This window comes from Malus domestica, chromosome 02, assembly GCF_042453785.1.
Source record: "Malus domestica chromosome 02, GDT2T_hap1".
NCBI lineage: Eukaryota > Viridiplantae > Streptophyta > Magnoliopsida > Rosales > Rosaceae > Malus > Malus domestica.
Window position 1 is genome coordinate 8,651,075 of NC_091662.1, and position 12,482 is coordinate 8,663,556.

At 43.4% G+C, this 12,482-nt stretch overlaps 1 protein-coding gene and 1 long non-coding RNA gene across 2 annotated transcripts in view; one reads left to right on the forward strand and one right to left on the reverse strand.

Annotated features, from left to right (window-relative positions):
• Positions 1 to 11,124, forward strand: part of LOC103431732 (TMV resistance protein N-like) — an 18,925-nt gene extending 7,801 nt beyond the window's left edge. The window contains exon 7 of the mRNA XM_070807730.1: positions 10,609 to 11,124. Within this exon, the coding sequence (XP_070663831.1) occupies positions 10,609 to 10,740 (132 nt within the window). The 3' untranslated portion in view covers positions 10,741 to 11,124. The remainder of the gene's footprint in view (positions 1 to 10,608) is intronic.
• LOC139189265 (uncharacterized) lies at positions 346 to 10,642 on the reverse strand. The gene is made up of 2 exons (XR_011572972.1): positions 10,513 to 10,642; positions 346 to 602 (listed from the first exon to the last, which is right to left on the reverse strand). It is a non-coding gene; the product is annotated as an uncharacterized lncRNA (long non-coding RNA).
• Positions 11,125 to 12,482: the final 1,358 nt, after the last annotated feature.

Below are 12,482 nucleotides of genomic sequence, written 5' to 3' on the forward strand. Positions count from 1 at the left end.
TTAATAAGATTTAGTAGAATTTTAATATCAAGAGGAGATAACAATGTAAAAAACATAGTCGCTTGAATCAACTCATAATCTCATAGGTCTCAGCCTTCGTCGGTTGTTTAAATTTCTGGTGTAAGCCAAGAAAGTGAACTCATTATGCTGCTGCTCTAGTTACTAGTTAGTCAGCTTACTGTTTCTGCCAAGGAACCAACAAGCCTGCGCTCTCTTTGTGTTCCACCATCGGAAGCTGGGAGTGAAGCGTGCTGCATGCATTAGTTGTTGGAATTGGACTTCAAATTCTTCATCAGGTTTGGTAGAAAAACTTAAAAAAGGGAAATTTTATTTAAACCCATGTAATTTTTGCACTCCTCAGGTGTATGAGCAGGCCGGTGTTGCCGTTCTTCTATCTAACATAGGGTTGAATCCGACATCTGCTTCTCTCTTCATAAGTGCCATTACAACTTTCTTAATGGATATAGCTGGCAGAAGATAATTTCGAACACATTCGGTTTCCTAGAACCAATTACTAACTTTTAATCAAAATTATAATTGAGGTACACTATACAAATGATAAATTACAGTTTAGTGTGTCCCTTATGGTCTATTTAGTGTCCCTCCTGTTCGCGTCAGGAATTTCCGTCAGGGATGTTTCCTGGCCGACGAGCACACAGCTCCCCGGGAGGTTGGCGCCGGTTGAGGGCTGCTGTTGGGCTTATACTTCACTGTCGGGCTTTGTCAGGCAAGTCTCGTTGGGCAAGTCTTGTCGGGCAAGACTCTTCGGGCAAGGCTCGTCAGGCAAAGCTGAAAGAGAATGACAGAGTTAACTTTGAGAGGTGCCTTTGTGGGGCCTTAGGTGTAGTTCTTGAGGCTCACAATCAAGGTTAACTTTTAGGTGCTCAGGCGTGCCACTGCCATCTTCAGTATGGCAGATGTGAAATGGATGTCGAGTTTTGGTTGTATATATGTATATACCCGAGAAACCGTGTTAGTTATGACAGGTGCCTTTGTGGGGCCTTAGGTGTAGGCCTTGAGGCTTCCTATCAATAACTAAACCAGTGCTCGAACACATCATATTTTTTCTCGTGATTGCATGAGTCTTATAACTATTATACTTCTGATTACCCGAGTCCGAGAGGTAGAATGAACCCAAATAGGTGCCTTTGTAGGGTCTTAGATTTAGGCCTTGAGGCTTCCCATTAGAGTTCGTTCTTATACTCAAACGTTCTAGACCGCAGAACAGAATGAATCCAAATAGGTGCCTTCGTGGGGCCTTAGGTGTAGGCCTTGAGGCTTCCTATCAGAATCTTTTCCATGCTTAAACGTTCTATGATAATCATAATATAATAGAAATAAGACTAAGAGGTAGGTCGATTACTTGCGCCCCAAGTAACTTCGGACTTCTCGTTTATCAAGGATTGTCGTGGATGGGTTAAGTCCACATAAGGTTCTTTTTTATGCCTTGAGGCCAAGGACTTTTAACTAATCAGATTTGCATGCCCGAAGGCTTAAGACTTGGATCTGGTTTGAACACTGAAGATATATTCAAATCGGATCCAAGTACTGAGAAAGCCTTTTAATAGTCATCTTGCTAGAAATAACTTGAATATAACTGGAAGTATACAACATATTGCTAGGCTAATGAATGAAAAGACAAAAACAAAGAAGGTCGGGCAAGGTTTAACCTTGTCGGGTAAGGCTGATCGTCTTGCAGGTACCTATCTTTGGAGTTTATCAAGGGTCTGAAAGCTTTATAGAGAGAGATTACAAAAGATGAATCGATACTACAGCAAGGTTGAACAAGGTAGCAGAGCTATAACCAAGGTTTGAGTGAAGGTTTATCCTACGAGGGATGAAGGCTTGTCCCGAGATAGATGAAGGTTTGGGCTGACTACAGCTTCGTTTTGAAGGCAAATCTGACTTTGAGCAGAGTTTGTGCTTTTGTTTGTTTGATTGAGTGTCCTTATTCCTGGTTTCTCTTTCTTCTTATATAGACAACTCGGCGTGGTCTCCTGTAGCAGCAACCTTGCCCGAATGCGGTTTGAAGGGTGATGACTCATCAGCTATTTTACATGTACTGCCACCATAAAGTACTTTATGGGCTGTGTAGCTGGTGAGTCTATACCACTTGGCCTTTGGGTAGGTAAGCAAGTGGTCTTCATGAGCTGCACCAAGTCAGAAAAGGCCATTTCCTGCTTTCTGGGCTTTGGCTGGGCTTAGGCCGGGCTCTCCTCTAGGCATCCCTTTGGGCCAGCTCCTTTCTTGAGCCGAAAGTTCAAGTTTTGATCCAAACAGTGCCCCCTTCAATTAATGTTAAGGTTGGAATCCCATGTGCCATCATTGATTGAATATCCGCATGCGTGTATATCAATCTTTTGGAACTTTGTGTTTTCTAGACAGGATGAAGGCAACCCTGTGCCCCTTGCTCTCCTCACGACCTTTGAACTATCCTCTGGGGGCTCTATAATTTCTGGCTCAGAATTTCTTCTGTCAAGCCATCAAATCCTCTTCGGCCTTCTCTTCCATCTTCCTCGAGCGTTCAAAAACTGAGAAATGGGTTCCTCAGGCTTTGAGTAGGGTTTCCTAAAACTCCCTTTTCGTGAGAAAAAGGGTTTTCATCAAATGACTGCTATCTCCAACACCCTTGGTCGAACACCCCGCTATCTCCAACACCCTTGGTCAGGCGGTTTCCTCTTGAAGGCTTGTCTTCCTGCTTGGTGCGGTGATAAGTCGGGCTTCACCATCACTTATGGTGATGGTCCTGTCTGAGGATCCTCTACCAGGCTCATGTTGGCCGCACAACCTGATCACCTGATCGGGTTCCATCCATGAAGACATCGGAAAATCAGCTGAAGATATCATTGCATCCAGAATGAGAATTGATTGTAATACGTCGGTTTTGAATCTTTTGTAAATTTCATCAATTTGTCGAAATGAAATATACATTATCTCAGCAACTCTTGTCTTTCCATCTTCTTGAATGATTGATAAATATACACTGCACATTGATATCCCAAAGCTTGCTTTACCTTGCATCCTCTTCAATATAACAATCTCTAACATCCCACAACGTAGGACAATATTTCTTTAAGAATTTAACATTAATGGGATGTTTCTGCCTGTTTCCTTCAAGGTCCGCCAAGTAGTATCCTCCTCTATCCAAAACGCGACTAATAATGAAAGGACCTTCCCATGTTGGGCTCCATTTTCCAAAGCCCCTGAGCTGAGCTCCTAGAGGGAGGACTGTCTTCCATACTAAATCCCCTTCCTTGAAAGACTTCATCTTTACCTTTTTGTTATAAGCTCGGGCAACGGCTTGCTTTCCTTCTTGAATCGGGTTCAAAGCTTCAATTCGGGCTACATCCAAGTCTTCAATTCCTTGACACATGGCTTCGATGTACTCTTCACTATGTAACCCAAATTATTTTGAATTCTTACAGAACTTACATTGATCTCCACGGCACTGCATCTTGCCCGAAAGTTAAAGCATAAGGAGTTGTCCCTGTTCCTGCCCTCTTGGAAGTTCTGTATGCCCACAAAGTGTTCCCCAGATTTTCATGCCACTTTTCTGGACTATCAATCACCATTCTTTTGATAATGTTGACCGGGATCTTGTTGATGGCTTCTGCCTGGCCATTTGATTGAGGGTAGTACGGACTGGACTGGATCATCTTTATTTTGTACTTGCTTGCAAACTCCTCAACTTCTTTTGAAATAAAAGATGGCCCACGATCCGTTACTATAGTTTCGGGCACCCCGTATCTGTGCAGAATCTTGGTCTCGATAAAATTCTTGATTGTGGTTGAAGTTATGGATTTTACTGCTGATGCTTCCACCCACTTGGTGAAATAATCCGTTGCTACAATTATGAAGGTATGCCCTTTACTAGAAGCTGGATAGATTTGCCTGATGAAGTCCATCGCCCATCCTTTGAAGGGCCAAGGCTTGACTACTGGATTTAAAGGTACCGATGGCACATGCTGGAGAGGTCCGTGTCTTTGACATTCTTCACAACCTCGGGCATAAGACTTGCAATCTTTTTCCATGTCGGGCCAGAAATAACCATACCTTCTAAGCAACCATCTCATCTTCGTTCCAGCCTGATGTGCTCTACATACTCCTTCATGTACTTCGGCCATTACCCTTATGGATTCTTCTTGGCCCAAGCATTTCAACAGTAACCCATCTGGAGTTTTCCTTAGCAAGTTCTTCGCCCATAAGACATACTTGGTTGCTTGCTGTCTATCCTTCTTGCTTGTAGGCGAAGAGGGATCCTTCAAATGATGAATGATAGGTGACCTCCAATCTTCTATCTCGGCTTCTAGCACCATTATATCTAGACTGAATCCCCTTTCTAAGATCGAATGAAGGTTTCTTCTTTGGATCTCGACATCTGTCCCATATATTCTCTCCTGTATTGGCATTCTTGAGGCTAGTTGTGCCATCTCGTTGGCCGCTAAGTTGGATCCCCTGGGAACATGATTGACTGATATCTCAGAATCCCAGAAACTCAGTAATTGCGTAGCCGCCAAGTAATACCTCGCCATGGTAATATGTCTGCACTTGAACTCCCCATTTAACTGGTTTATTACCAACTCTGAATCCCCAAAGACCTCTACCTCTACTGCCCCCAGATCCATCAAGATTTCCAGACCAATTATTAGTATTTCCTTGGTAGTCCAGGAGAAATGAATAATAATGATAAACCCTTTGAGGGTTTATAATTACAATCCCTGTTCCTGAAGCCTTCTGAGTGTGAGATCCATCAAAATACAGCTTCCAAGGAGTGATCCAGAGACCAGTCACTCTTCTTATCTCTTGTTGGACCCACTCTTCTTTGCCCGAGATATCTTTTCTTGGTGGGATCCAAATGCTAGTGACCTCCAGGTTTCCAGGGATATTGATTATCTCACTTTGAGATTCTTGGTGCTCGGCCAGGAAGTCAGCAATTGCTTGGCCTTTGACTGCCCTTTGGGGTACGTACTGAAAACTGAATTCTGATAATGCTAGAATCCATTTCCCAATCCTTCTTGTTAGCATTGGCTTTGACAACATGTACTTTATCACATCTGTCTTGGCGATGATGTGCACGTGACAAGGTAACATGTAATGCCTTAATTTACTGGCAGTGAAATATAGAGCCAAGCATAATCTCTCGACTGGGGAATATCTTGTTTCTACCTCAGTCTGAATTTTACTGAGGTAGTACACTGCCTGCTCCTTCCCGCCTTCATTATTTTGGGCTAGCAAACTCCCAATTAACTTTTCTAAGGCAGAAATATACAGCTTCAAGGGTTTTCCCCTTTGAGGTGGCACCAACACTGGTGGAAAAGTCAAATAGGCCTTGATGTTGTCAAAGGCATGTTGGTGTGGTGGTCCCCACTCGAAGTTTTCTTTATCTTTCAATCTTAGTAAATGAGTCAACGGCTGGATCTTGCCTGCTAAATTAGCAATGAATCTCCTCAAGAAGTTAATTTTTCCCAGTAGCCTCTGGAGTTGTACCTTGTTGGTGGGTGAAGGTGACTCCATTATTGCCCGAGATTTGTTTTTGTCCACTTCTACACCTCTTTGATGCACCAGGAATCCCAAGAAGTTGCCCGCTCTTACTCCAAACGCGCACTTCTTTGGATTCATCTTTAATTTGTGGATCCTCATCCTTGCTAATGCTTGTCTGAGATCTTCCAGATGCTGTTCTTCTGTCTTGGACTTCACCATTATGTCATCGATGTATACCTCCATGCTCTGGCCAATCAGATCCTGAAAGATGGCATTCATTGCCCTTTGGTAAGTTGCACCAGCGTTCTTGAGCCCAAATGGCATGACCAGATATTCATATGCCCCCACATGACCGGGACACCTAAAAGCTGTTTTATGTATATCTTCTGGAGCCATCTTTATCTGATTATACCCGGCATTCCCATCCATAAAAGATAGGACTTTATGTTTTGCTACTGCATCTATGGATAAATCGGCCATGGGCATGGGATACTCATCTTTTGGTGTAGCGCCATTAATATTTCTGTAATCCACACAACATCGTACTGCTTTTGTTACAGCTTTTAAAACGGGTACAATGTTGGCCAACCACTCCACATATTTGGCTGGTCTGATAAAGCCAACTTTTACTAGCCTTTCAATCTCTTCTTTGACCTTTTCTTCTATCTCCTTTGACATCCTTCGTGGTGCTTGCTTAACAAGTTTATATCCCTCCTTGATGGGCATTCTATGTTCCACTAAGGCTGAATCTAAACCTGGCATCTCAGTATCATGCCAAGCAAAACAGTCTTTAAATTCTTGCAAAAGGCATATAATCTTTGCCCGATCATCAACCCCCAATAAACCACTAATTTGTATTGGTCTTGGATCCTCCTCTGTCCCTAGATCAATAATTTCCAGATGATCCTGGACTTCTGGTGGTGGCTTATCTGGTTCTGCACACAAAAATTCGACCAGCTCCGGGCTTTTGGGCAAGTCATCTGGCCCATCTAGGTCATAAATGCACTCGGCCATTTGAATGACCATTTCCAATTCTTCTCTGCAAGATTCCTCTTTGCTTTCATGCTGGCTGGTTGAAGTTCCCACCTGCCATTCCTGCTCTTCCTTGTCCAAGAGCTCCATTTCTTGCCTTCTTCTCTTCCCATATACCAACGGTCTTTTAATCAGGGATCTGACTGCCATTACCTGATCTTTCTTCTTTTGTTCAGTCATTGATGGTATAGGGAATTTGGGAGGATACAAGGTCTATCCCACTCATCTCTAGTAAGGAGCATTCCTTGTTCCAAAAGCTTTTGGGCCGTCACCTTGGTAGGGCGGTCGTTCTCATCAGCTCCTGAACACTTCAAGATTCCTACGTTGGGGTTGTAGAAACTTGCTTCCGTAACATTGGCTGTGGGGAGAAATGGCCGTGATTCGGCCTCTACCATCTCCCAAAAGCCTGGTCCTTCTGTGCCTGCTTCATGGTAAACAGCCACTTGTTGATGAAGAGTGGAGGGTATGGCCAGACTTTGGTGGATCCAATCTCTTCCGAGTAAGGCCCCATAAGTGGAAGTGCAATCCACCACAAAGAATGCCAGCATGATCTGTTTAGATCCCAAATCCACTTTTAAAGGCAATATCCCATGAGTTTTGGTGATAGCGCCTGAGAAGCTAGAGACCGTGAGGTCTGTGGGAATAAGATCCTCCGTGCCTCTTCCCATTTTCCTCATTTGCTTGGCTAGTAACACATTAACAGCTGCTCCCCCATCAATTAGAATTCTTTTGAAGGGCACACCTTCCAAATGAGCAGCAATATATATGGGCTTCAAATGATTGGCCAACGAGCTGTTCGGGCGGCTAAACACCATTTCGTCTGTGTAAATCCTGAAAGGACTATCTTTGGACGCTTCAGTGGATTCAGCCTTGCCCGACTCTCCTTCTTCGACTACCTCCACATTGACATGTGCCATCATTGGCTCAGTTGTCAAGTAATCATCCTCCATAGTAGCGGGCTGATCAGGTCTGGCACCAAACATGGCGGATAATACATATGCCATGTTGATATGAAAATTACTAGGCTCGGGCAGATTTTCTTTATTGCCCCCAATCTGGTCTATGAATTCATCCAACCAGGCCATTGCATCGGCTGGAAGTAGTGGTTCTGGTGCCCCCTCCTGTTGACTCATGCCCGCATACAGCGTTTGCTTTGGAACTTCACCAAAAGGATCCACCAATGGCAGAGAAGGTGGTCTCCTTTCAGATGAAACAGCTCCAACGCAAATAGGCTCTGGCTTCCACCCAGGGGTTGGCACCATAACCAGATCTTCTTGAGCTCTCCTCAAGATCCGATACTTCCCAGGGTGTTGGCTCTGCGACATGTGATTCCCCTCGCCTTCCGTCTTGCTATTGGCCTTTTCCACCTCTTTCTTACTTCTCCAGCGCAGTTGACTATTTCCCCCAGATGATGTTTTCTCCAATTTTTTAATTTTGGAGGCTTCGGATGTTGCGGGGGTCTTCAGGGAATTCATGTAGGCTTTGTGCTGCCTTTGAACCCTCCTGACCATGGAGGCTCTCATTTGTTTGGTAGGCTGTCCGTTCTTTCCAACTACGTACCATTTTCGCCCGAGGTGGGCAGGATTTCCTTTTCTGACGGGATTTGTTATCCCATCCATCCTCTTGATTTCCCTTCCCATCTGGCCATATTGAAGATGATCTATACCCCTCCGTATTTTGGCCTCCATATCTTCTGCCTCTTCAGAAGCTTCATGGTTTCGAAATACTTCTGACAAAGCTTTGGGTTGGGAATCACCTCCTAATCGTTGAAAAATGCTTCGGGAAGTGTCTTTTTTTGTTGCCTGCTTGATCTTTTCGCGGGCTCTTCTCTTTTCATCTTCTTCATTCCTCCTGATCAGTTCATGATCAATGAGGATTCCAGTCGGGGGAATTTCGAGCTCACACTCGCATTGGCACTTACTACACATAACCATCCCCTTGATTATGGCTGCTTTAGGATATTCGGGCGATTTAATCACCCTTCCAGTAGGTTTTTCAACCAATCTTTCTTCCTCTGGTTCTCTTGTGATTCTTTCTTTTCCCTTCTCAGCCCATGCCATATTGATCATATTTACAGGGGCTTCTGAGAAGGGAACTGTAGGTTTGTCTACCACCAACTCTTCTGGCTGGCTGGTTTTAAGTCTCTTTCCCTCGGAAGGAACCAGGTCTGTTTCTTTTCTGGAGCCTGTGGATGCTTTCTCCAATCTTTGCAACATTTGTAGCAACGTGGTTTGCAAATCTTCTGGCATTTTGACATATATCTTCTGATCAAAGAGGAGTCCCACTGGGCGTGCCAAAACTATGTTCGTGTCAGGAATTTCCATCGGGGATGTTTCTTGGCCGACGAGCACACAGCTCCCCGGGAGATTGGCGCCGGTTGAGGGCTGCTGTCGGGCTTCTGCTTCACTGTCGAGCTTTGTCGGGCAAGTCTCGTTGGGCAAGACTCTTCGGGCAAGGCTCGTCGGGCAAGGCTGAAAGAGAATGACAGAGTTAACTTTGAGAGGTGCCTTTGTGGGACCTTAGGTGTAAGCCTTGAGGCTCACAATCAAGGTTAACTTTTAGGTGCTCAGGCGTGCCACTGCCATCTTCAGTATGGCAGATGTGAAATGGATGTTGAGTTTTGGTTGTATATATGTATATACCCGAGAAACCGTGTTAGTTATGACATGTGCTTTTGTGGGGCCTTAGATGTAGGCCTTGAGGCTTCCTATCAATAACTAAACCAGTGCTCGAACACATCATATTTTTTCTCGTGATTGCATGAGTCTTATAACTATTATACTTCTGATTACCCGAGTCCGAGAGGTAGAATGAACCCAAATAGATGCCTTTGTAGGGCCTTAGATGTAGGCCTTGAGGCTTCCCATTAGAGTTCGTTCTTATACTCAAACGTTCTAGACCGCAGAACGGAATGAATCCAAATAGGTGCCTTCGTGGGGCCTTAGGTGTAGGCCTTGAGGCTTCCTATCAGAATCCTTTCCATGCTTAAGTGTTCTATGATAATCATATTATAATAAAAATAAGACTAAGAGGTAGGTCGATTACTTGCGCACCAAGTAACTTCGGACTTCTCGTTTATCAAGGATTGTCGTGGATGGGTTAAGTCCACATAAGGTTCTTTTTTATGCCTTGAGGCCAAGGACTTTTAACTAATCAGATTTGCATGCCCGAGGGCTTAAGACTTGGATCTGGTTTGAACACTGAAGATATATTCAAATCGGATCCGAGTACTGAGAAAGCCTTTTAATAGTCATCTTGCTAGAAATAACTTGAATATAACTGGAAGTATACAACATATTGCTAGGCTAATGAATGAAAAGACAAAAACAAAGAAGGTCGGGCAAGGTTTAACCTTGTCGGGTAAGGCTGATCGTCTTGCAGTTTCCTATCTTTGGAGTTTATCAAGGGTCTGAAAGCTTTAGAGAGAGAGATTACAAAAGATGAATCGATACTACAGCAAGGTTGAACAAGGTAGCAGAGCTATAACCAAGGTTTGAGTGAAGGTTTATCCCGCGAGGGATGAAGGCTTGTCCCGAGAGAGATGAAGGCTTGTCCCGAGAGAGATGAAGGCTTTGGCTGACTACAGCTTCGTTTTGAAGGCAAATCTGGCTTTGAGCAGAGTTTGTGCTTGCATTTGTTTGTTTGATTAAGTGTCCTTATTCCTGGTTTCTCTTTCTTCTTATATAGACAACTCGGCTTAGTCTCATGTAGCAGCAACCTTGCCCGAATGCGGTTTGAAGGGTGATGACTCATCAGCTATTTTACATGTACTGCCACCATAAAGTACTTTATGGGCTGTGTAGCTGGTGAGTCTATACCACTTGGCCTTTGGGTAGGTAAGCAAGTGGTCTTCATGAGCTGCACCAAGTCAGAAAAGGCCATTTCCTGCTTTCTAGGCTTTGGCTGGGCTTAGCCCGGGCTTAGGCCGAGCTCTCCTCTAGGCATCCCTTTGGGCCAGCTCCTTTCTTGAGCCCAAAGTTCAAGTTTTGATCCAAACACCTCCGTTTCAATTTAGACTAAAAATTTGTAACCGGTTCTATCTATATGCATATTTGCGGAAAATGAGCTTTCCTTTTTGCCTTTCTTGGTATGCAGGTCGCTGCTGCTCTCCACATTATATTGTCCCTCACTCTTCTTGTAGTTGCCAACATTGTCAACTTGGGAACTGTTCTGAATGCAACAATCTCCACCGCCGTGCTTGCTGCTTCGTCATGGCATTTGGAGTAACCCCGAACATTCTCTGCGCATAGATCATCCCTACGAGCATCGGCGCATCCACGGCCTCTGCATTGCCATCTGTGCCCTCACATTCTGGATTGGAGACATCATCATCGCTTATGCATTTCCTGTCATGCTCTCCTCCGTTGGATTTGCTAGCATCTTCGGAATCTATGTTGTCGGGTGCATCGTTCTTGGATATTTGTGCCTGAAACTGAAGGCATGCCTCTTGAAGTTAGCTGCTGCTGATCTGTTGGATTCCAATGATAACTGATTTGATAGTTTAGAGGGTTTGAAAGTTTGGTTTGGCCTTAGACTGGGATTATGAGGACAGGATTTTAGTTGGAGAAAGTGCTGATGACTGGATTGCAATTTTAGAAAGTGATTTTGTAATCATCACTATCCCTCACTTAATGCTGCACAAGTATATTTGGTACCAAAAAATCAATTCTCTTGGGTCATAAGCTCATAAGTGACATGTTTTGTTTGACTATTTGCACCACTTCTTATAAACTTGAAATACCCCTTTAAGCATATTCCAAAATACTGATTAAAGTTTTTTAAAAGTTGACCACCCTTGGATTTCCAAATGATTTTTATCAATACATTTGGTGGTTACACTTATGTTTTCCTATCTAAGTAGACTTATTTTGATACGAATATTGTTAGAGACGTTCTTACTAATTATGATGATCATATACCAAATAACTCAATATAGATCACCAAAGTTCTTACTGAAGTACAGTCTAATTTTTGTTAGTTGTGAAACTAATCAAAATCAAATTACTTGTCTGACATGTATTTTTAGATATGCGAGGACTGGCTGCTCAAAGTAATCTTGTCCTAGAAAGCAAACAAGAGAATGGAACCAGTTCTAATATGGAGGTTCCCCATGCCTCGAACTCGACAGCTGCGTTGGATGATAGTATTAGCAAAGGAGTATCCAGTGCAGAAGAACCTGAACAGGACACAGAACATGACCAAGCCCCAGAACCGGATGAGGGTACGAATTTTGAATATGAAGATTTGGAACAGTTGATGTCTGAGATTGGGAACATGCGCGACAGTTCGAGATTGCTGCCGGATTTTCAGAGAAGAGATATGGCTGCAAAGCTGGCCATGAAAATGGCTACCATGTTTTGGGGTGGCAGTGATGGTGAAGTGGAAAGTATCGGCGAGTAAAGGCCATGAGTATCTAAGAGAGAGGTGAGTGTTGCACATCCCTGAATCCCCTTCTTGGACTTTTTCCCACAAGGTGGCAAGGAAAGGAGAATCGGCAGTCTTCTTCTTCTCTTTTACTGTATAAGTAGGTTCAGAATAGTAGATACCAATTAACCGTGCCCGAACCGAGTTTGTAAGAAACTTGTGCTTTTTTTTTTTTTTTTTTTTTTTGAGAAAAAGGTAAAATTCATTACCATCACAACAGATTTACACAATGGAAATGTTGGGATTGCATTCGAAAATCGAAGGGAAGAATCGATTCTGTATGAGCGCAATTAGTGATGATGTTTCAATACTTTGATATGAAAACCAACGTACAAATTACAAATTTCCTCCAATGATGGATGCAAATCAAACTTAGTCATTAAAAATTACCCCAAACCAACGTTCAAATTACAAATTTCCTCCAATGATGGATGCAAATCAAACTTAAGTCATTAAAAATTACCCCAAAAAGAGAATTTTTACTTGAAAAAATTTACTCCTGTGGGACTTTTAACCTGCTGAAAATAACCAATCACAACTCGCAT